The sequence below is a fragment of the Xyrauchen texanus genome, chromosome 38, assembly GCF_025860055.1.
Source record: "Xyrauchen texanus isolate HMW12.3.18 chromosome 38, RBS_HiC_50CHRs, whole genome shotgun sequence".
Taxonomy (NCBI): Eukaryota; Metazoa; Chordata; class Actinopteri; order Cypriniformes; family Catostomidae; genus Xyrauchen; species Xyrauchen texanus.
This window is the reverse complement of record NC_068313.1, coordinates 33,954,848-33,980,154: the sequence shown is the minus strand read 5'-3', so window position 1 is coordinate 33,980,154 and position 25,307 is coordinate 33,954,848. Positions and strand designations below refer to the sequence as shown.

The 25,307-nt window shown below is 40.1% G+C and overlaps 1 protein-coding gene across 4 annotated transcripts in view; it reads left to right on the top strand.

Moving 5' to 3' along the window:
- Positions 1 to 25,239, top strand: part of pax3b (paired box 3b) — a 28,668-nt gene extending 3,429 nt beyond the window's left edge. The window contains exons 5-10 of one of the 4 annotated variants that reach the window (XM_052109878.1): positions 773 to 777; positions 13,825 to 14,024; positions 14,233 to 14,398; positions 16,566 to 16,756; positions 21,586 to 21,826; positions 24,730 to 25,239. In XM_052109878.1, coding sequence (XP_051965838.1) covers positions 773 to 777; positions 13,825 to 14,024; positions 14,233 to 14,398; positions 16,566 to 16,756; positions 21,586 to 21,826; positions 24,730 to 24,764 — 838 coding nt within the window. In that variant the 3' untranslated portion in view covers positions 24,765 to 25,239. Of the gene's footprint in view, positions 1 to 772; positions 778 to 13,824; positions 14,025 to 14,232; positions 14,435 to 16,565; positions 16,772 to 21,585; positions 21,832 to 24,729 lie in introns of all 4 variants that reach the window. The other 3 variants (XM_052109876.1, XM_052109877.1, XM_052109874.1) reach the window with 3 other exon arrangements.
- The last annotated feature ends 68 nt before the right edge of the window (positions 25,240 to 25,307 follow it).

The window sequence follows — 25,307 nt, the reverse complement described above, 5'->3', positions numbered from 1 at the left end:
CCTCATGCCATCCCAGATGTGTATGACTTTCTTTCTTCTGCAGAACACGAATGAATATTTTTAAAAGAATATCTCAGCTCTGTTGGTCCATTTCAAAGCAAGTGAATGGTGACCAAAACTTTGAATCTCCAAAAAGTAAATAAAGGCAGCATAAAAGTTAGCCAGAAGGCTACAGTGGTTTAATCCATGTCTGCTGAAGTGTTCCAGTCAATTTTGGGTGAGAACAGACTAAAATATTCAACCCTTTTTCACTGTAAATCTTGACAACAGGTCTCCTTGGCGATCATGATTTCAAGTTAATTTACACTTCCTAGCGCATCTAGCGCTCCATGCCGCGATGGTTGAAAGGTGCCATATGTTGTTCTTGGCAGGCTACTCAACCTTACAGGCTCCATATGGTTAGGAATAGAGTGGGGTGGGGATAGGGTATCTGCTACATGCCAGGAACAAACCGAGGCACCTTTGTATAATGGGCGCCCTGCGCATGCGTCAAACACTAGGAAGTGTAATCAAGTTTGAAATCATGATGGCTAAAATTTACAGTGAAAAAGGACTTACATTTTGGTCTGATCTAACCCAAAACTGATTCGATTTCTTTAGAAGACATGAATTTAACCACTGGAGTCTTACTGTTTATTCTGACTTTTCGTGCTATTTGGAGCTTCAAAATGTTGTCACCATACATATGTATTGAATGGACCTTTACAGAGTTGAGATCTTCATTTGTGCTCTGCAGAAGAAAGAAAGTCATACACATCTAGGATGGCATGAGGGTGTGTAAATGATGAGAGAATTATTATTTTTAGGCAAACTATTCCGTTAAGGCTGCATTGGATTCAAACGAATCAGTGAATCATTTATGTGCATTAGTTCATTTACATGAACCACCTAGAAGAACCGACTCACTAAAGCGAATCAGAGTTTCCAGCCATACATATAAGGTATATGTTTATTTTAATCGGTCCATTTAAATGAACTGTCCGAACTTAAATTATTTGGTTTTCCAGTGCTATACATGAACGTGAGAGGACAGTTTAGACAAGCATGTTTGATTACTCCCTCGGCTCCAATACTGTGTTGTGCAAAACAACATGACAATAGTAGCGTTCTGAGATGCCACACCTCTTCTCATTGCGTAAATGAGTAGCTCTAGCTCGTTACTGAAAAAGCTACACTTTTGTCAAAAAGTTAATTTAGTAGTGTCACAACGTTTAGTTAACTACTCCCCAACACTGATGATTATTATGAAATAACTGCCGTTTCCTTACCATTACTTTGCCAAGAGGCCTAAGAGAAGATAAAAACAGTCTATTTTTGTCTTGTTGCTGCATACTGACGTGACTCTGAATGTTTGGATGTTCTATAATGACATTTAATGAGCATACAGCTCATCCCTGCGTGACTAATGAAGGTGAACGTAATTTGACTGCCTCGATGCCATGCTAACACCACTTTAGCTCCCTAAATAATACCAATCATGGTTCCGTGTCACACTTAATGACGACGGGAGTTTATTAAAGGCTATTTCCGTCAATAGGGACCAGTGTTCTCCATGGCTGTTCCTTCATGGCCCGGAGCGGCGGTCACAATGGGGGCGAGCCTCTCGTCATGTGCGCTGCCACAATGGCCGTCCGTCACGCTCTGCCCGTCTCGCGATTCAAGAAAGACGAGTCCCCAAGCCGATTAAATCAAGCTCTTTATTTGAACTTCACTTTCATCTGGCCAATGAGTCAAACACGCCTCTCTTTCTCCTTCGCTCCCCCTTGCCCTGTTCTACCTCTCCTTCTCTTAGCCCGCGGCACATTTTCGGTTAATATCTGTGGGCCGTTGTCCGTCTCTTCCATTCCCACTACCCCCTCTTCGGGAGACACAGACAGGCAAGTTGTGTTCGGTATTTACACCCTTTTTTGAATTAGCAACAGCTTGATTCCTGACCCCTTTCCTTCATACTGTCTCCATATATCATCTTAAAGACTCAAAGATGTTGGCCTGTGTGAGAGGAATCTGTGGCTCATGAAATTTTATTGTTTGCTATGCTCCAGAATATGCTCACATTGTATAAAAACATTGTAGATGTGCGTGTTTTGTGCATGGTAGGGCGTATCGAATGGTGAAAAAGCTAGTTGCACATTTTACCAAGAAATACATTAAGACACTTCTTCAATGCAAACATATGCACATGCCTCCAACATATGCAAACACATGAATGGATGCACACACAAACACATGCATACACAAATAGGCAATGGGATGTGCCAACTGGCCAAGTGTGGGATGATTTGTGTGGCACCATGGAGTGTGCAGTCAGTGGGTCTTAATTTGCTCTGAGAGCCAACACAAACACACAAACACATGCCTGCAAACATGCAAATGCACAACCAGGAAGAATAAGTCGAGGAGTAGAATGTGTAGTAGCACGAAGTATGCATTGTTTCCTCTGAAAGAAAGAAAAAGGGTTTGAAAGATAGAGAGGAGGACAGTGAGATAGACAACATGGGAAAACCCCAAAACATAACCGTCTCCACAGTGTCCATTGTCAGGGTCAGCAGACTTCAGCAGACAGTCACAGGAATCTGTGTCTGCTTGCGTGCAGGCCCTGAAGGCAAAACTATAATGTGCATGTCAGTGATAGAGAGACAGTCCGAGTTCAGGAGGGCTATTGCAATAATTTATTGCAGTGGATCCCAAAGTTGTTACGGTGGCGTACTCCTCCAAAACATTCAACATGCTTTTGCATACCCCCTCTCTAAAGAATTGATAACATTCACACAAGGTATTTTGAAAATATTTTTCTTTGTAAAACAACTCCATTATATCAAACATGATGTATTTGTAACATGATGTACATGTTAAATTTATCATATACAAGTTGAATGATCAATTAATGAGATCGGTGTGCTAGACATGACAAAACTGCCTAACTTTCAAACTCCCCCCCATCATGTTGCGGGAGCAGGACACAACACCAGCACTTTAGAAGAGCTGCCGGTGTGCAAGAATACCCGCCGGTAATGTGTCAGGAACTGCGTCTCATTGCAGGTATTGCATTGCCAGCCGACTTCGAGCACTGAGGGGAAGTATCTGTGTGATTGCGCTGTTAGCTCAAGGTGCTTTTTGTCACATTTGACAAGGTATATATATATATATATATATATATAACATACTTGTGTGATGCACGACACGAGTACATTCATTTATTTTAATGGCAAAATATAGGGTTATTTCATTACATGCTACTGTATTTATCTCAACTTTATGACAAGGCCATTTTGGTGTTTCTACACTAGAGGGCGCACAAACTAATTTTTGCCAGTGACATACAGTACATGAACACAGTTTGAATGTTATTTTAAACTGGGATGAAATTAAAAGAATGGTAAATCTCAGAAATTACCCCATCATCACCTCACGTACCCTCAGTTTGGGAAAAACTGATTTATTGGATAGTTGATTAAAAGAACATCTTACTTACTTACTTTACAAACTTTATGCAGACCAGCTCACCCAATTACAATAGAGTGCAAATTCCGGTTAAATTCAGCCTGATCTCATGATCATTTCAACAGTTTTGCAAAATGAAATTACGTGCTTCATTACACATTTCGCTGCAGTTTCCCAGCTAAATTTCCAGTGGGGGGCACCAAAAACTAGTGAAATGGAGTCATAATCAGACAAGGTTTTTATGGTGAATATTAGATTAGTTTTAATGAGTAAAACATACCTCCCAAACCTAAAACTTTAACCAAACCTAACCAATAGTGCCCTAACAGCAAATGAGAGGTGAACAAAACAGACATCCTTACTCTAAACCAATTCCTAAACCTAACTGATGGTGTCCTATAAGCAAATGAGACATGAAAAGCAAATTTTCAGAAGCAACCATGCCATTTTTTGTTGCACAAAACACTTTTTTCTCACATGTCAGCTTGCGTGTTTAACTGGACTTGAACCATGGTCTTCAGAGACCAACGTCCAACACTGGTCATCAGGTGAGCTAATCACATTGGAATACGTGTGCAAATGTAGGTGGGTCTGTAATACAAGCATTAAAAGGTATTGTTTTTCAAATGATGCGTTAGAGCAAAAGTGTTTCGATATCATAACATATCAGACTTAACATATTAAGTCATTTTCAGCCGCTGTAGTCATGATTTGTGTAAAAGTGGTGGTGGTGTAGTGGGCTAAAGCACATAACTGTTAATCAGAAGGTCACTGGTTCGATCCCCACGGCCACCTGAGCAAGGCACTTAACTTCAGGTTGCTCTGGGGGGATTGTCCCTGTAATAAGTGCACTGTAAGTTGCTTTGGATAAAAGTGTCTGCCAAATGCATAAATGTAAATGTGTATAAAACGCACAATTTGTTGTAGCGCCTCTAGTGTTAAAGCTGCAGCGAAACATAGAACGCAACATGTAAAGTCAGTTTGCAAAAATAAAGTTATAGTAATGTTCATTCTATGGGACTAGGTTGGTAAAATTCATACTTTGAACTATTAAAAGGTTAGTCGTCGGAATAAACTTCTTTAAGGTGGTAAATTATGCATGTATGTGTGTTTTCTAGAGATGGACCAATATATCGGTTTTACCGATTAATCGGTGCCGATAGCTGCTTTTTTCCATTTATTTATTCCTCATTTTTAATTCCTCATGAATAAACCTCATATAGATCATTGTAACTAAGCCATGTCTGTCATTTCAAAAAGTATTTTGGCCTTGTTTATAGTTAAAAGTCCCGCGATGTGCACAGATTAATGTGAGGTCAATGGTGTTTGACCTTCAGTGAGCAAAGGTCACACTAGCGAATGCTTTGAGTGGCAGGTGACCACTTCCTGTTTTAACTCGTTTTACCTTCAGGATAAAAACGGGTGTTCTGAGTGTTTATTAGCATGTGCGTACTTAATGTACTCCATATATAGGCTTATTGTGGTTTAAAACATTTAATTGTGACAATTTGCAAGTCATAACTTCTCCGGTTAAAAATATTCAGTTTCTTACGGAGAGGAAAAAAACTGACACGTTTCAAGATTTGGTTGGACTACAATTAAATTTTCAGATATGCACATGAAAAGATACCAGACAGAGGTAGAGTGATCTTTACTCATGTCACTAACACAGAAAACACTTTTTTATTTTTTATTTTGGGATTATTGGCATTGGCCGATAACCGTGTTTGCTTTGCCGATTAATAGAAGTGTTAACTTTCCCTTGTATCGGTTCCAAAATCTACCATTGTCAATGGACAGTCAACCGTTTCTGTTCATCCAAATTTGAGTAAACATTGCAGAACAAAAGTGTTTGTTTCACTTTAGAAATTTTTGTTTACATGTGTTTTACTCTGATTAAATTATATTATGTTTATCTGCATTTATATAAGCCATCCTGCTCTCTAGATATCGGTATCGGCATCAGCCATTGAAAAACCCATCTCGGTCGACCACTAATACTAATGTGAACGTAGCCTATGCTATTATGGTCACTCTTTTAGTGCAGGTCTAGGGTTTTTTTCACCCATTTTTTCATCCATCAGGCAACAATCTAGAAATGTACTAGCAATCACGTCTTTAGCACAAACAGTTTAAAAAAATCCCAAACCTTAAGTATGAGCAATAATAATCGTGATGCTTAAAAAGAGGCTAAACAAACGAAGCACACATTTGGGGCTGAGAGCTGAAACGTGTGTTTTTGAGGGCAGCTGCGAGGGTCACAGTTGCTCTTTAGCAAGTCAAGTCCTCCCTCTGTTTCTCTCTTTTCCTAAACGCTGGGGGGCAGATGGGCCCACGAGCTGTCACTCATCCTTTCTGTCTCTGGCATCTGTTAGTTCTCTATGTACTGCTTAATGTAGTCGGGCAGTCACTCAGCCAACCCCGGCGCTGAAAAGGACCCGCCTTGCTCTCGGCATTTGTTCCCAAGCTTTCTTTTGTTCCATTCTTTGTCTTTCTTTTTTGCTGTTTTTGATGGCGAGGGGGCATGTCATTGGCTCAATTAGCCCTCTTCATTACCTGCCCCCAAGAGAATTAGAACACACACACACACACACACACACACACACACATACAAAACATACACAAACTTAAAGCACTACACATTCACACACACACACACGGTTTTATCTTGGACCTTTGCCGTTCACCCTCAACTAAATGGAAATGCCTGCTGGATATGCGCTCGCCATTTCACAGTATTAATGAAACTTCTTAGGTGGATTTTGTGTACATGAACCCTTGAGGTAAATGTGGTCGGGTGATATTTTGGGTTGGAATATTGAATTTAAGAGGAGATGGAAAGAAACAGCGGATATTGATGCTTTTAGTGACCGCACCGTTTACATAGCAGAGAGTTTAAAAGACCTTAAAACGCATACTCATGCACATATTCCGCTAAATATCTTCCGAAATATCTGTGCTGTACTCGTAAGCTCAGACTAGATAATTGAGCCGTTTCATTTCTATGGCGTTTAGTGCTATGTGTGTTTAGAAGGCCTGTGGTTTATATTTCTGACGTATATGCCCAAATCAAACCTGTGTTTACTGTTTTCTCCAACAATCTCTGTCCATTAAACTTGCATTGCTTCTTATTCAATCAGCATAATTAAATATAAGTCATCATTTAATCACCCTCACGTCTTTCCGACCCGGCAATATTGTTTTTTTGGGTGAAATACAAAGGGAGAAATTTGCAGCTCTTTTCCACACAATGACAGCTCATATAGCAACCTGGTCTCATAGAATCCTGTTACCTTGCCTTGTGCTAAATTATTGTTACGTGGCTCGCTGAGAGCATCCCAACAGCTTTTTTGTTTAAATGTAAATGGTAAATGGTCTGCACTTATATAGCGCCTTTTTAACCTTAGCGGTATTCAAAGCGCTTTACACTGTGACTCATTCACCCATTCACACTCACATTCACACGGCAGAGCTGCCGTGCAAGGCGCTAGCCTGCCATTGGGAGCAACTTGGGGTTCAGTGTCTTGCCCAAGGACACTTATGCATGTGGAGTCCCGTGAGCTGGGACTTGTATTTCCTTTCACACAAATCACCACTAAATCTGCAGATTATCAGTTAATAAACACTTACTTTTCATCCTGTTCCTCACACAATGCTATCTGATGACATCAAAACATTTTCACTATAGTGCATAATGATGCGTTTTAATGTTTGCATTAAATAACCAACTACAGAGCTGTTTCTGAGCATGTGGGGACAATAAGCGAAATCCTACTCGGAGGCCCTAAACAAATAATTAACCCCATTTCTCACAGAAGCATTTAAATACCATACAGTTTGACATGTACATTACCTGTTTAAATTAGCATTAACTACAGTGACCGGTGAGAAAACTCTAGTTATGTGACAGGCTCCTGCATTAGCCATTTTGTATATAATGCCAAATTACATGCAAAATGGCTATTTACAAGGCATTTGTGTACCTGAATCCCCAGCTACCTTTGATGCCCCTAAATATTTTAATATGGCTCCTGAAAATAATTAGACTAGACAAATTTGGGTGACTGAATCAGCTCCAGCATTGCAACTACTATCAGCTAGCTACAGTATCTAAATAACTGAAATGAAGATAGCTAGACTGTCTACTGTCTAGACTTTAGTTATAAAACTAGCAGAAATGTCTGAAAACATGCACCTTTCAAAAACAAGACACAACTGCAAAATGTTAGTTAACTATCCCGATTGTTGCAATTTAATGCATGGCAGAGAACAAACACCATCTAGCCCGTTAACTGGCTTAAATGTATTTCTTACCAAGATCTGGCAGCGTTTCTCCTCCTCTTTCTTTTTTCTGCTCCCGACGAAAATTTGAAAATTAAGAAATCTACTGTAGCTACAACTCTCTCATAGCAGTTACACTCTCCCTTCCGTCTCAGGCCACAAGGGGGCCCCCTATAACTGTATACTTTAGCCATAACATTTACATTTATGCATTTGGCAGACGCTTTTATCCAAAGCAACTTACAGTGCATTTATTACAGGAACAATCCTCCGGAGCAACCTGGAGTTAAGTGCCTTACTCAAGGACACAATGGTGGTGGCTGTGGGGATCGAACCAGCGACTTTTGATTAACAGTTTAACAGTTATGTGCTTTAGCCCACTCTGCCACCACCACTCCAGAAAGAAGTGGGAGCCTCCTTCTTATTTACACCTTTCAGTGTGCACACACACACACACACACACACTGCATTGCTTTTCAGCCTGCTGTCACCCACACACACATTCGCCTTGTGCGTCTCTCCCCCTCTGCTCCTGTCTTCTCTCCTCAAGTACTCCCATGCATCTCTCTGGAACCCGAGACATGTGTGGAGCACAGGTGGAACTCCTTCTCCACTCATCTTCCACAGCCTCACTCTGCCAAGCGTCCCTTGGCCCTGCCCCGATCGCCAGTTAAAAACAAAACAAAAAACAACCTTACTTTGCCAGGCCCCCTGGTAGGCCCTGAGCGCTCACTTACAGTATGTCACTTATAGCTAGAAATGGCCCTGACCAACTACATTTACAAGCTTGTTCAGACATGATCAATTTACACTGTAGTCAAACTGATAGAGCGTTGCAATTACATTTTTCATCTCACATATGCATTTATGACCCTATCGTTTAGGTTTAAGTTTAAGATTTGGGTAGTGAGGTAGGTTTTGTTCATTTCAAACTTGAGCATTAACCTTAAACACTATGGACATTTCACCTCAGAACTGCCACAATACTTTTAAGGAACCACGTAAGAACATTTAGCAAAAATGTCACCATAGTTACATAAATTTCATGGGATCAGGCAGCATAGATCACTCATTATCCTACTATTATTATTTGTATCTGGCAGAGATTTGAACAGATCTTTAAAGTAGCCTATCTATGTCCACATCTGAAGTTTCAGCATTCCTTCATAGATTTTGAAGAGATTGAGCACTTGAACCACCCCAGCCCACCCCTTTCCCTTTCTGCACTGCCACCCACCCACCTTTGCCCTTTTTTATGCCCCTTACACCCCCTCCAGGACAGTTGACGGCCTCCACTGAGGGCCCAGGCCTTCATGACGGATTCCACAGATGGAGCGTGCAAATCAGTCCAACAAAGAGCAAGGGAGCGGGAGAGAGAGAGAGAGAGAGAGAGAGAGAGAGAGAGAGAGAGAGAGAGAGAGAGAGAGATAAACAGATATACAAACAGCTCAATGTCTGTAAAAAACAAACAATTAAATTACAATTAAATAAATAAGAATCTCCCATTTTTTTAGATTTCCAATGGCAGGAATATAGAGTGACCAACGTTTCCTTTTGGAATGTATTGTCAAATTATTCCAAGCTGATGATCTGTTTTCCACATGGATCTGTGTCCCCTCAACCAAATCCCTGTGAAATCGTTGGAATTTCCCATAGATCTCATTGAGTCTTCATGGGTACAACAGCTTATTTCGGTTTAAGCAAGAAAAACTGCAATTACCCACTTTTTTTTTTTTTTTTAAACTTTATACAATGCTATAGCCTATACTTTAATGTATACATTTTGTCAGGATCCTGTCACTTTGTCAGTCATGTTTATGGTTGTGTCAGGATCCTGACACTCATGTTCTCTGTTTGTTTGGAGCATGGTGTCGGGGTCCTGATTCAGCCTAGTTCTGGGTCGGGCTCTGGACACTCTTGCTCCATGTCTCATCTTTTGTGAGCTTGGCTTCAGGTTCTGTCCTCTTGCCGTGCGCACTTCTGACAGTCTTGTGTGTTGTGTGAGTGCACATGGCTGTGTTTGGTCCTTCATCACATTACACAGGGTTGGGAGGGTTACCTTTGAAATGCATTCCTCAATAGATTACAGACTACATGCTGTAAAATGTAATTTGTAACGTATTCCGTTAGATTACACAAGGTCAGTGATGTATTCTAAATACTTTGGATTACTTCTTCAGCACTGGTAGATTTTTTTCACTTGTTTTGACTATAAAATCTCTGCCAGTACAGTAAGACAAAATACACATGTTATAAATACTTTCTCTGAAAAAACGAAATATATTATGCAGTGTTGTTTCTAAAACAAGATAAACAGGATTTTTAGATTTTTAGAAAAAAATAAAACAATTATTTTGGCCAATTGAAAGTCTTATTAGAAAAAAATGTATTGTAATCTAATGTGAATTTTCTTGATAAATAGATATGATTGTGTCTGGTAACATGTGCATGCAAAATGGCTAGAAATAGTATTTTAGCTTAGCGTAACGCTGACAATTTACACAAGGTTTATTTCTATTTCTTCTGCTCCAAACGTATTTCAAACGTACTTCTCTGTCTGCTCGTATGAATGTAACACATCATCAGAAAGTGTTTCACCGCTGTTTAAATGCACTTTGGATCGCATCATTTATATGTATTAATGTTTTCCATCTGAAAGGACGAAATATTAAATGAAACAAATGACAATAAAATGCAAAGTAATCGCTTCAGTAATCAAAATACTTTTTGAATGTAACTGTATTCTAATTACTAATGATTTAAATTGTAACTGTAATGGAATACAGTTACTTATATTTAGTATTTTAAATACGTATTCCGTTACATGTATTCAGTTACTCCCCAATCCTGACCATGTGCACTTGTGTCTGTTTTGGTCTCATGGCTTTGTATTTGTCTGCCATGTGCTTCCCTGACTCCGCCTCCTCGCAACCCTCATCACTCTCCTTGTTTAGTCCTTGTTATGTTAATTGTCTTCACCTGTTCATCATGTGCCCTACCTGTATATGTTGTGCTCCTTTTCCGCTTGTGTCTGTCGGATTGTTTTGTTTCTCATGTTGTTCAGTTGGTGTCTGTCTGTCTGTCTGTCTGTCTGTCTGTCTGTCTGTCTGTCTGTCTGTCTGTCCGTCTGTCCAATTTGTAGTCTTGTCTTTCAGTTTGTTGTATTTCAGATTTTGTTATGGTTTTTTGCTTTGCTTTTTTTTATGGGATTAATATCCCGTCAGAAGTGTTGTGGACACGGATCCAAAAACAGTAAGTGTGAATCAAAAAATAAGCTTGGATAAAACATTTGAAAATACACAAAAAATTATAAAAACTCGTGACTATATTGGTACAGCTAGTAAAAACATCCACAAAAACAGCCTTAAACTAAAACTCTGCTAACTAAATTCAGCTGACTCGATACGTGTTAACGGACTATGATAATGGCCAACTCGGACAGCACATTGTTTCCTAGAGCTGCCAGAAAATACTCAAAACAGACACAATCAGCGTATCTATCAACCACAAATAATATAATATTGAGCAGCAGCTGTCGGAGTTGCATTGGAGTGATGGCACCTCCCTTCTTTGAATGATTGGCTAGAGCAGCAGTCGATCAAGAACTAGTGGACCAATAGGGATGCAAAACACCCCCTGAGTTACATGTAACTCTATGCACAAGTTTTGGAAAACCAAGTGCAGAACATGGAAACAAAAGCAAAGAAAAATACAGGCAAGCGTACAAAAAAATTCAATATGAGAAAAATGGTCAGAGCACAAAAAGCAGTTTTTTAACCAAGGAAAACATGATTTTGTTTGCAATTCTGATGACTGCTTTAATTAAAAAAATATATTTTAGCAGCACATTTTAAATGTTTATATATTTTTGATTCATTTTTTTTTTACAGTTATTTTTTTATTTGCACTTAGCACACTTTTGATGGGATTTTGATCACATAGTTTTTCTCTGTTTGTTTCCCTGTTAATAAAATCTTTATTTTTACTCATTCCTGCAACTGGGTCCTTATTCATGCTTATGCACCATGACAAATTTGACCTCTTTCTTTTTTCTTTTTTTTTGTTAAAATTGGTGGGAAATTTAGAAAATGCTTAAAATATGGCTTAGAACTCAAATTAAAAGGGATGTTCCAGGTTCAATACAAAATCAACAGCATTTGTGTCAATGTTAATTACCACAAACATTTAGACTCGTCCTTTATGTATTTAAAAAGCAAAACTTTGGGTTACAGTGAAACACCTACATTGGAAGTGAATGGGGACAGTCCATGAACATAAATATACACACACGGTTTCAAAAGAATAGCTGAAAAATGCAAACATTTTAACATGATTTTAGTGTGATTTAAGTTTTACGTACCGCTTTCTAACCTTATCTGTGTGAAGTTATATATATATTATATATTACAACTTCATGAACAAAAACCGGTTAAAAAAATGCAAAAATGCTGTTACGACAGTAAATTCTTGTTTTTTTCACACTAAAATCATGTTAAAGAATTTAATGTTTACTAACTCTTTTAAAACAGTACCGTAAGTATTTTAACGTTTACAGATTGGCCCCATTCACTTCCATTGTAAGTGCCACACTGGAACCCAGATCATTGCTTGGTTTTTAAATAAATGAGGGTTGAGGCAAAATAATGGTTTGTGGTAATCATGATGTCACAAATGTTGCAGATTGAGCTTAACTTAACCCTGATATGTCCTGGTCTTTTGTTCCATTCTACATTAGTTTAATATAAGAATTAATTTAATAATTTCTCTCCTTCCTTTTCTGTTCCAATGTACTTCTCTTTCATCCTGTTTTTCTTTCACCAATTTGCTCTTGTGAGTTTTATATTACCTCCTGCATTCAGACTCAGGGGGTTCACACGCGTGTGCGCGCGTGCGTGTGTGTGTGTGTGTGTGTTTTATTCTTTGAAATCACTGTATCTTTTGACAGAGTCTAAACTGTTGCACTGTTGTATTTTCAGTAACTGAGGTGAATAAAATATATCAAAAACAGTAAGGAATAACTGTGACACAAATTAAAAAAAATATGAGCCTGATTCTCGAGCCTTTCCAAAAACAGATGTGAGGAAGCTGTTATTGTAATCTCATAATGAAATCCCTCTCACAAAAACCTTCTTACAAATGAGAAATAGGATCACTCAAAAGACATGTTTGTTCACTAGTTCAGCAAGAGTCTATTCTTGAGTGTGTATTTTCCAGCCTATTTGCATGAAAATGACATAACTGGTGACGTTTTAGCAAAATGATATTACATGAATCCTTACACGTACTGAAGCAATTCCGTGGTGAAATGTCCACCGTGTGGCACTAAAAGCAAAAAAACAAACAAAAAAACGAATCTCATAAACAGATGAGGTTTTTTAAGGCTCAAATCAACTGATCTCCATACCCTAAACCTTAAATCTAAACCTAACCGATATTGTCATGAAAAGCAAATGTGAGATGAAAAACACAATTACTGAGTTTTGTGGTGCTTCTATGACACTATTAGCTCACATGTTGACTCATGTGCTTAGGACTCATACCCCATTCCTTAGCATCACAAGTGCACCACTCTATCAGTCGAGCTACCGCACAATTTGATCACAAGCTTGTAAATGTAGTTGGTAATATAATGCAAACATTAAATTGTATTGACTTATAAGTCATGTGCTGTAGTAAAAGTGTTCAGATGTCATAGGATTGCATTATTTGAGGAGCAGAGCGAAAAGTACGCTTTTATGATTTGATAATTTGCGGTTTTACTTGTGAATTGTCTGGAAGGGAATAAAAGTTATTGTTCCTCTAGTGTTCATTTCATCAGGAAATGCCTAATTCTTAAAAACGAATCCGAGCCCTAACCCGAAGAGAAAACTTTGGACAGTTTTAGAATAAAATAATAATAATAATAATAATAATAATAATAATAATGTTTATTTGTGACAAACCTTTTCATTTAAGGATGTCCCCAAAAGAAGGTTTTGTCAGATTTAGCTAATGAATCTGGACATTTTTCAGCAAATTTTTCTTTAAAGTATAGCTAGGTTAGTAACGTGCGCACACACACCAATGCAGAGCTCTTTTATGATATTGCGGTTTGTATTTCAGCGATTCAATCTGACGACGGTTCGGATGTGGAATCAGAACCCGACTTGCCCCTGAAAAGAAAACAACGGCGCACTCGAACCACCTTCACCGCCGAACAGCTGGAGGAGCTGGAAAGAGCTTTTGAACGTACACATTACCCTGATATATACACCAGAGAAGAGCTCGCACAAAGAGCCAAACTCACAGAGGCACGAGTGCAGGTAGTGTTACTACTTTCTAAAATAATATAATGAAATATTTGCGATTTATATGTTGCTTACAAAAATGGCTACATTTTATTGGCCATCAATGGAGAAAGATGCTTTCTGCCAGCATAATGGAGTACATCTACCAGCAGGGGCAACAGCCCACATTAGCCAGCCAAACGCTGACCACCTGCACCATTTCCAACGTTTTCTCTTTTCTAAGGTGTGGTTCAGTAATAGACGAGCTCGATGGAGAAAGCAAGCAGGAGCCAATCAGCTCATGGCGTACAATCACCTGATACCAGGTGGATTTTCACACCCAGGGATATCCAATCTCTCCCCGTATCAACTGTCAGAAAGCCCATACCCACCCACTGGCCTCTCTCCAGGTAAACAGAGACTTAGCAATTCAATTAAGTATTGCAGTTGTGCGGGATCCGAAAGTAAAAATCCCACTTTTTTTTTATTTTAAATAGGCGGCAACATTCGTTGAGAATGTTTGGTTTTGTGAACTATAATTAAAGGGGCCACAAAACATCCAGACATGTCGACCGGTATCTTTTTGACGACATATCACAAGTAGCGTATATCCTCATGAAATATTTTAATATATTATTATATAATATTATATAAACCACTTCATCAACTCACCTGACACACTAACAATTTCAGACACCTTTGTCCACTCATCGTTTTTTATTTAATTTTTATCCCTTTAAGCAAACAGGGACAGATCAAATATTACGGGAAAAGCCGCCACGGCAATAATCAGTCTTCGGAACGAATGTTTGGTGGGAACCAAAGTTTACACGGTTGTGTTCTCTAGACTTCGCTAGAGCGGCGCACTTCTATACTCCAATAGGTTGCCGCCGAACCGCGTCAAAGCTCATTACCATAACGTTGGCTGCACTTGAACTTTCCTCTGACGCCCACACCGCCCAAGACTCGTCGCGCCGCTTCTCGCCGCCGAGAGACGCTGGCTATCATAGAAAATGAATGACTTCCGGTCGAATTGACGCTCTCGACGCCTCTGGTCTGAACGCATGGTGAATGACACAAACGAGTCAGTCTCCCTGTGCTGATATATTTGTGTATTTCAGAACATTTCGAAATAAACATAAATGGGATTGTAGTTTGGGCCCTCGAGATAGTAAGCACACAGACTTGTACCTTTGACTTTGTCAGATTTTCAAATACTTTTCTGTAATGTTGCGATTTACCTCGGAGATTGTTGGTTTAGTTAATGCCTTACAACTCTTAAATGGAGTGTTTTTTGAAAAGTCAATGGATGAAATTAATGGGAAAATATACTTCTGGAACCTAGACACTGAATAAGTGGGCAGGGCACTGTTGCGCTCTATTAACATGTACTGTATTTCAACATATTGAATGGGTGATGAATATTAATGTATTATTAGGGTGACCAGATTCCTGTTTGTGGAAAACAGGACAGCCCCCACCCATCAGAAATGGAATTGATGTATCCTTTCCTAGGCGCAGATCAATGCGAAGTAGAGGGTGCATCCGCATCTATAACTGTTGTCACCTTGTCCTTTTCGCTGGCAGCAATTTTTCTCAGTGTGTGCTTGTCTTTCAAGAGTTTTTCGTAAAATGCTGAGAAGTCCAGTCCAAAATTATGACGCACTGCTTCATGAAGGTTACACTGAGTCGATATTTATCCGTGTCCATTCTGCATTCATTAACGAGAACACAGATGCCAATATCTCAGGCAGGCATAAAACAAACTCCACAACCTTGGTTAAGACTCAGAAGTTGATGGTCTTGCTGTCCAGCTCAAAAAACGTCAGTCCATCTCTCAGACATGGCCGTCTTGTTCATGTTCCACTCAGTATTGACAGTGTTTTTCGTGCAAGCTCACTCATCAAAAAGCGTGGTTACGTCAATCAAATTGAGAGCGTGGATTCTGGAGTAAAAGTGTTCTAGGCTACTCTGAATGTCTTTCCACTATGGGATATCAATCAGAAGGGCCCACTCAAGTTTTTCTGTATTCTCCAATGGCCGGCTCCAATTTTGGTGGTAATCCACCGATGCTGAACAAAGGTTTCTAACTGCACAAAAGAAATCATACGCTCGCATTTCACCAGCTTCACCCAGGGCATTCAACTGCTTTTTAATGTCAGAGGGTATGAATGATTTCTCCAGCCCGGCCTGCAAGACTTTTCTCAGGTCATGAATGTGCAAAGCCACTTCTGTGGCTGATATGTGGACTCGCGCTACTCTCTCCAGTGCATGGTTAAAAGTGGCTCTTTATTTGAGTGCGAAGCCAATCCAAAGTTTAGTGCAAGGATCAATGAAAATGTCTCTTAGAAACTTTGGGCATTTTTCTTGAGAAAGAAAGTTTACACGCAGACCATTGAAAATTTGTAGTATTTGTAGCTGGACCAAGAGACAGGAACTGTGTGAAAAACAAAATTTTTCAGAATAAGTCGGGACACTAGCAAAAGTGCTTGGATATGGGATTGTCCCAGGAAAAACGGGACATCTGGTCACACTATGTATTTTATAATAATTTTTGATGACCTTATTTGTTCTCAGATTCAAATACTCTACACAGACCTCAGCCCCTCCCTCCGCCCTCAACCCAACAGAGTTCTGGAGGGGCGTGGCAAGAAGGCGGGGCTTCCTACTGTCTCTCCAGTCGGCATGGTTTCACGGGATATTCTGAGACTTTCGGATCTCATAACAGTCACACTAACACTACCCTCAATAATGGACTATCTTCGCAGGTAATAAAGGCACAAGTATAACCATAACAAGTTTTGTAAAAAAAAAAAAAATTACATTACATTAGATCCAGTTACTTTTCGCGTAAAGGATAACATGAAGGAGCTTGAAAGAAACACGAAGTAGCTATTAATAAAGCACATTGTGGCAGGGAGGAGGGCGGGGTCGGGTCATGATTATACCACTTATCAGGCTAATCAAGCCTCCGACAGGGATAAAGTCCAACTGCGGAGGATTGTGCAGGAGAGAGAGATCGTTCACGGACATGTCCGTCATGTGTGTGTTTGTCTTTTAAGTAGGTTAAAACATAAGTTTCACATTAAAATATTATTTATATTGAAAAGCCGGTTCTCGCCTCCTCATTTCCATTGAACATCTTTACACTGGTGCCGAAATCCGGGAAGGAGGAGGGATACGCCGTAGTAGAGTTCTCGCCACTACCATCCACCCCAACGGAGCAGCCGCGGCCATCTGCCGGGGACGAGAAGCCCGGCCGCCGACCGCGAGGGAAGAAGGGGCTCCTGACCGACCGCCTGGAGCGGTCAGGGCCACTGCCAGGGGTGGAGGAGTCCCCTACCAGCCGCTGAAACGAGGCGGGGTCTGAGACCGCCGACCGCAAGTGGGGAAGGCCTCGCTGCCAACCACCTGGAACGGGAGAACCGCTGCCAGGGGCGGGGGGAGACCCCTTCTGTTCCCCAAGAATGTGGCGGGGCATTCCGTCTGCCAGGGGCTGGAGGTCTGCCTCCGATCCGTCCGGAGAGGCGCAGCTGTCATCCATTAGAGGGTGGAGGAGTGGCCCAGGAACAAGCTACGGCGTATCAGAGAACTGGCGAGTAAGTGTTTTTTTTAATCTCTCTCTCCTCTCTCTCACTGCCGCTCCGCGTTGGCCTTTTCCTTCCCATTGAACTCCCTTTACACTGTAAAATTTAAATGTTAAATTTGGGTTACCCCATGTGACCTACCTTCCCTAGCAACCAGGCCAATTTGGTTGCTTAGGAGATCTGGCTGGAGTCACTCAGCACACCCTGTATTCGAACTCGCGACTCAAGGGGGTGGTAGTCAGCGTCAATACTCGCTGAGCTACCCAGGTACAGTATTTTAACATTCAAAAATTGGCCCCAATTCACTCCCATTGGCAGTTTGAAAAGAATATTGCTGAGCAAAAGAGTTTAAATGAATGTATTTACAGCTACATACCTAAATAATAGCACATGCGGTTTTAAGGCTAAGACTTTTGAATGTAACTCTATGGCCCCCTGGAGTACTAAGGTTTGTTACCAACACAGTGACGTGAAAACACACGTTGAGCATGTTAAACCGATCCGCGTGTTGGCCAAGCACTCATGTATGAGTTTGCTTACCTGCATAAAGTATGTGTCTGGCCTTCGGCTTCAATTGTAAGTATATTACTGATGCATTTTAAATTGTTTTGTTGCAATTGACAGCAGGTCACAGATGTTGTATTTGACTATATTGCAGAAACACAGCTTAATAATAACAGTGAAAAATAATAGCTTGTTTTTTGGCTAAGCCCCTAATGGTTCAAATATCCAGTTCAAAGGAACTCCAGTTGAAGGTTTAGTTTTGATACCACCTGTTGGCCCACCACTGAGTGTCAGTTTAATGGGGTCTTTAGGCTTCTGTAGAAACGATCACACACTTCAAGACAATGCATTATGTAGATACATTCCACCATCTCAGGTCATCCACGGGCCATTTTTCACTCGGTTATCTTTCACTTTTATCTGGATTATAAAACACACACCAACATGAACACCCCTTGGTGTGATGGATAGGTTGGCTGACCCCCATGTGTTTCTCATTTGTTAAAGAGGCACACCAATGCCTCAATGGGGGGCATGTGTCAAGTACACTGAGAAGCCGCTCTAAATTACTGGTTTGATGGATGTGAATATACAGTATATGTTTGCATTTGTGTTGTAGTATGGTTACACGTTCTCATTGTCATCATCCACTTTAGAAATTGCATCAAGATTCAAAGCATCCCATCGCACCTATTGAGATGAATGTTTCAGCTTGTGTCTTTTGGAGTGTCTTTGCATTTTTATTGGTGCTTGCTGAGGCAACCATCACTATTGCTCATGCTTGGAGTTATGAAAAAATACAAAAAATAAAATTAAAATAAAATATTTAATAAAAATAAAAATAAATATTTTTCTGCCACATATATTGCTAAAAATAAAATAATATTTTATAGTAGTAAATATTATAATACAATTTAAAATAAATTAAAAATAATAATAATATGAACATGAATAATTGAAAATATTAATATAATTATTTATACTTAATTGAAAAAATAATTATGTTTGAGTTATGAAAAATAATAATAATAATAATAATAATAATAATTCAGCACATAAAATATATTGCTAAAGATATTCTAATGTATTATAATAAAAGTATTAAAATATTAATATAATTATTAATTAAATGTATAATAATAAAAATAAAATAATCAATAAATAAATGTAATAAAAAATATTAATGAAATAATTTATAGTTATACTTAAAATGTAAATAAATATTATAATAATATAATACATAATATAAATAATACAATAATAAATAAAAGTAATAATTCAAAATATTGACGTATGAATATAATAATTTTTACCCATACATTTTGGTGGAGTGCCTGTAAAGTTAAATGTAAAATAGTTTTTCCTCTGTTATCACTGGTAAGTGTGCTGTCCTCAAAGGCTCCTTCAAAGGGAGAAAACACTCAGAGAAAAGCTTCTAGATCCACAGAAACAGAATTCCATCATGAATTCAACACGGCACTCCCAGCTCTATATAGGAAATGGTTTAAGCGAGACCATGTGCGTGACCGTGTGTGTGTTGTATTGCTTTGACTGTATTTACGGATGTAATAAGATCCTGTTGCTTGGAGACATGCTTTTCTCCTTTTTGTCTCTATATAAAGGTGCATATTTGGTGCTGCAACTGGACCACGTGTTTATTTTGGCAATAATTATGTTGGTAGATTAAATTATGGTTTAGGAACTTCCCCCAGAGCTGCATGCAACATTTCTGTAATGCAACACAGTGTTTTCTCAGTTAAAAAAAGCAATGAGTAAACACACACCTTCGAGCACACAGACACTCAGACACACACACACACACACACACACACACACACACACACACACACGGCTGCCCCCTGGCTTAGTTCTTACAAAGAATCAGATTAAACAATCCCCAAATTCAATTATCTCTTGCCTGATCAGGTCACAGAGATATACCCAGGTACACACATCTGGATGCAAGTGTGTGTGTTATTTAAAGGTAAAGTATATAGTTTCTGCACTACTAGCATCACTTATTGCAAATGCAAAAATAATGTCCTGTTTTCAAAGAAGTCTCTGTGACAAGGAGGAGGGCGTGGCCACGGCCGGTGCTGAATCAGATGATCAGTGGGAGAGCAAGATAAAGGGGAGCCGGAGGCGCCAGTTCTAGAGAGAGAGAGACGCAAGCGGCCGTGCTGCATGTGTGTCTGTGTTCGTTTATGTTTTGTGTTGATTTAAGTTAACCTTTATGTTGACTGTTCAGCCGGTTTCCACATACCCTTGCTCGTCCTTGTACAGTTACAGTGGTGCCGAAACCCAGGAGGGAGGAGGGATGCACTGTTGCGGAATCCTCGCCTCTGCCATCCGCCAGGGGAGCAGCCACGGCTGTCTGCCTGGGGACGGAGTGGTCGCTGCCGGCCATCGAGAGCCGGAGAACCACTGCCGTCTGCCGAAGAAGGGAAGGAGAGGTTCCATGTGCCAGGTGGCGGAGGACTCGCTGCCGTCTGCCAGGGGAGGAGCGAGTTGGCGTCTGCCAGAAGGCGGAGGAGCGGCTGAGGACCGGACAACAGCGTCCGGGAGCCGATGAGAAAGTTCTTCTCGCTCTCTCCTCTCTCTCTCTCTCTGTATCTCCACTCACCCTTTCCCTCTCCCCGTTCCTAACCTCGTCTCTCCCCCAGGTTCACAGGAGGCGGGGTGGACCACCGGCTGACAGAAAGGCCGGAATGGCAGCATCTCCCCTCCAGTGATGGGGATGGGAGTTAGTCAGACTGGAGGCACCCCAGCCTGAATTGGGCGGGGGAGGAGTGTGACGAGGAGGAGGGTGTGGCCGAGCTGTGATAGTGCACGGCAGGCGCTGAATCATCTGATCAGCGGGAGAGCGAAATAAAGGGGAGCCGGAGGCACCAGTTCAAGAGAGAGAGACACACACACACGAGGCCGCGCCTGTTGTTTAAGTTCATGATATGTTTTAAGCACATTTTTTATCATTAAACGTTTATGTTGACTGTTTAGCCGGTTCCCGCCTCCTCCTTGCCAATCCTTATACTGTTACAGTCTCCTGAACAGCTCCCCTGTATCTCACAGGTAGTGACGCCCCAAATGCACACCAATGGTTTAGCCAATGTTGCGATGTTGGGTTCTCAAACAAACCAATATTTAGATGGCACCAGAGAAATTGGAAATTTTAGTTTTGAAAGGAAATAACACAACTTAATAAATGGTTTAAACAGGGCCTAAATAGACCTCAAAATTAATTATTTAATATAAGTAAATCAACCTTTAGGTTAAACCAACAAAAGTGAGTTTAAGAGTATCTTTAAGTCAAAATAGATACTTAAAAGAATACTCTGGGTTCAGTACAAGTTCAAATCAGTCAGCAGCATTTGTGGCATGTATGCCGATTACCATAACAATATTATTCAACTTGTCCCTTTTCTTTACAAAAAGCAAAAATCAAGGTTACAATGGAAGTAGCCATTTGGAGTGTTTATTATGATCTCTCTCTCGCTCTCTGTCTGTAGGTTATGGGACTAATAACCCCAGCTGGAGTTCCACATCAGACGCAGACTGAGTATTCAATGTCCTCTCTCGGTGGTGCTCTGGAGTCGGGTGGTTCCCCAAGCACCACCTGTTCCCAGCGCATGGAGCATCTGTCTAGTCTACCTGCTCTCTCCAACATGTCCAGTCCACCGTCCTATGGGCCACCTTCATTCTACAACATAGAACACAGCACTCCCTACCAGTACAGCCAGTACGGACAAAGTAAGGTCATTATTACCGTTCCCCTATTTACACTTACATTACTTGTCCTTTTATGCATTGGGAAGACACTTTTATCCATTGTAGCTATACATCGGTATATGCGTTCCCTGGGAATCAAACCTGTTACCATGCTCTACCAGTTATTTCCAGGAGCTACAGGATTCACCCCATAATAATCTCTGCCATCATTTACTCACCCTCATGTCATTTCAAACCCATATGAATTTCTTTCTTTATAAAGTAATAATTGAAAGAATGCACCATTGGCTGAAATGAATGAAATGGCAGTATGTGACTCACTTTAACTCTCAATAAAGCACCCAAAAATGTCATAAGTATATGCAGCTTGTTCGTCTTATACCAAGTCTACTGAAGGCATATGATCACTTTGATGACCGACCATAATTTAAGCTGTTATTCACTCTCAATAATAAAGTCACCCTGATTACATGAAAACGACATCACTGTTTTGAACATTTGATATTAAATGGTTCATAACACGTATGACAGCAAATCAGAGGTAAAGACAAAAATAGCTAATGCCAAAAGTGTTACACTGTGAGCATCTATGATTCTGGTTGAGATCCACAAGATACGTTGCAATACGAGTTTACGAGTGACTCCTGAAATCTGTACACGCACACACACACACACACACACACACACACACACACACACACACACACACACAGTATGATATTTAGCACATTTACTGTAAATGTGGTTGTCACTCCCAAAACTTGACCAGCGGAATTGAACCTGAACAAATAAGCAAAAACACAAGGATGAAATGCTTCACATTAGAGTTTTTTATATTCCTGTATTTGATTTGCAGAGGACTGAAACCGCTATACCTGGGTTTGTGTGAGTGTGTGTGAATGTCATGGTTGGATGCTAATCTCCTGTGGCAGTATCATGATTAGAGACAGCTGGGCTTGTCTAACTCACTATTCCAGTTCACAGTTGCCTCTTACAGTTACAGTCTGATGAAATGACTGCCGCACAGACACTCCAGCTCTTTAATGACTCATTCTCATAGAGTCGGGTCAATGTTTGCTAACCTGATTGCTGTATCAAATAGATGGCACATGCTTTCTTTCAGAGTAAGAGTTCAGCATTCGAAACATCTCATGCAAACATTAAGACCAAATATTATCAATAACATTTTATATTACTAATTAAAAACATTTATTTCCATATTATTGGCCTATAGTCCACAGCAATTCGTCTGAGATAGATTTATTATAAGGGCTTTTCTTAGGACACGTCAATGGACACGTGTCAGACACTTTTGTTGCATTGCATCATAAACAGCATATTTAGATTGTTGTGTCAAGTTTAATATAGTCTGAAAAACATGTCTCGAATTCAGAATTTAATGCAAGAATGCATCCTCATCACTGATATACAAGGCTGGACTGGTAATCTGGCATATCGGGCATATTCAAGGTGGGCCGACGCACTTTAGGGCCGATCAGAGGGTGACTGGCCATCGGGAGAACCGAGTGGGCCAGTGGGTCGCTGCGAAATGGGCCAAATGGACCGAGATAAGATAAAATGAGCCGCAGCATTATGCAAAACGGACCACAAAACATCGCCGCGATATGCAGAAAAGGACAGTGAATATATATATATATATAAAACTGGATCGCTGACAAAACGTTAAACCGCCAGCAGGAGGTGAAGCCACCGGAGGTGTTAAGTGGTCCTCATCTTGTACTGTCTCTATTGTCAAGAAAGCCTGAGTGTAGTTTGTTCTCTGTCCAGCTGTGTGTTGCCTATAAAGCTGAAGTTTTGTTTACTGCCCCCTGCTGAAAACAGGTGGTACTTCAAGCATGAATTGCTCCTATAGTATAGGAAAATTATTTATGGCAGGCCAGGGACATGATTAATTGTGTGTGATTAAATGTGTTAAATCAATAGACCTAGTTTAAAAATATTATAAAACAAATAGTTCTGACTCTCACTTCTGATTGGATGAGCTGCGGTCAAGGCATCAATGCACACCTGTGATCACACATTCTATTAGCACAGTTGCCTAGCAACCACAAACAGCCTACAGTTATGCTTATGAACTATATAGAGCGCAACAGTCTGGTTCCGGAAGTAAAAATCATAGTTTTTTTTTTATTATAATTTTTTATATGGGAATTGATTATTGATGATTACTTATAACAATTTTAAGACAGACTCCAGTAATCTGCACATACACACCTACTGTGAGTTTTGAGGTTGCTAATCTATTATATACTCTTCTACTGAATCAGAGTGCATTATTTTAAGTAAAAAAACGTTTATTAACATATTTTTTTTGAAGAATTACACTACCTGTGATCCTGAAGAGAAATTATCCACCAATCAGAGAATTGCAGCAAAAAACAGCGACAAAGGACCCCAGCAGCAACCTCCGACTTACACGTTGAGTCGGTTCCCATAAACTTTCAAACTACTTACATATTTGTGTATATCTGAATGTTTTAATAAACTTCAAAGGGACTGTAGTCCATTCCCCCATGAAAGACTTTGTCTTTTCAAATGCTTTTTTTGCTTCAAATCTGGTTCATGGCTTACAACTCAATGGAAAAAAAATACTTCCAGAACCAAGATGGCAGAAAAAGTGGAGTGATGGAGTGGTGGTGGCTAAAGCACTTAACTGGTAATCAGAAGGTCGCTGGTTCGATCCTCACAGCCACCACCATTGTGTCCTTGAGCAAGGCACTTAACTCCAGGTTGCTCCGGGGGGATTGTCCCTGTAATAAGTGCACTGTAAGTCGCCTTGGATAAAAGTGTCTTCCAAATGCATAAATGATAATGTAAAAAGTAAATATTACTAATATTAATCACTGTGCTCTTTATAATCTTTCATTTTAAATCAAATCCTGTTTTTACTTTTTTTTTAACAGATTCCATTCATTATCTGAGGCCTGAAATTGCCTGAACGGGTCGTACAGCTCATATGTCCAGTGGAATAACGGTCTAATTTGGAAGGGAACTCAAGACACGGGAGACAAATAAGACAGAAATAAGAACCGTTTTGATTTTGTAATTTAAAATAAAAACCTTACGCCAGCTGAAGAGGACACACACACACACACACACACACACACACACACACACACACACACACACACACACACACACACACACACACACACACACACACGCACACACACACACACATCTTGCAGATCACAAAGGCTTTTTCCCATCTAGATCATTCCCTTGAACTCTTCTTCAAAAGCCTTTCCAGAAGAATAATCCTCAATTCCAGGGAACACAACAAGTCAAGTCAAATCAAAACAATGACATTGGGACTAAACAGAGCCATGTTTAAGTGCAATATATGAGAACTACAAATATGTGGCTACATTCAGACGAGACTTTTGTAGCCATTGAGGTCTTTGTGTTTGATACTGCATGATACTGTCTGTCTTTGGTTGCAGCGGACGAAATTCAAGCGTGGAGACGAAAGCACTGGGCT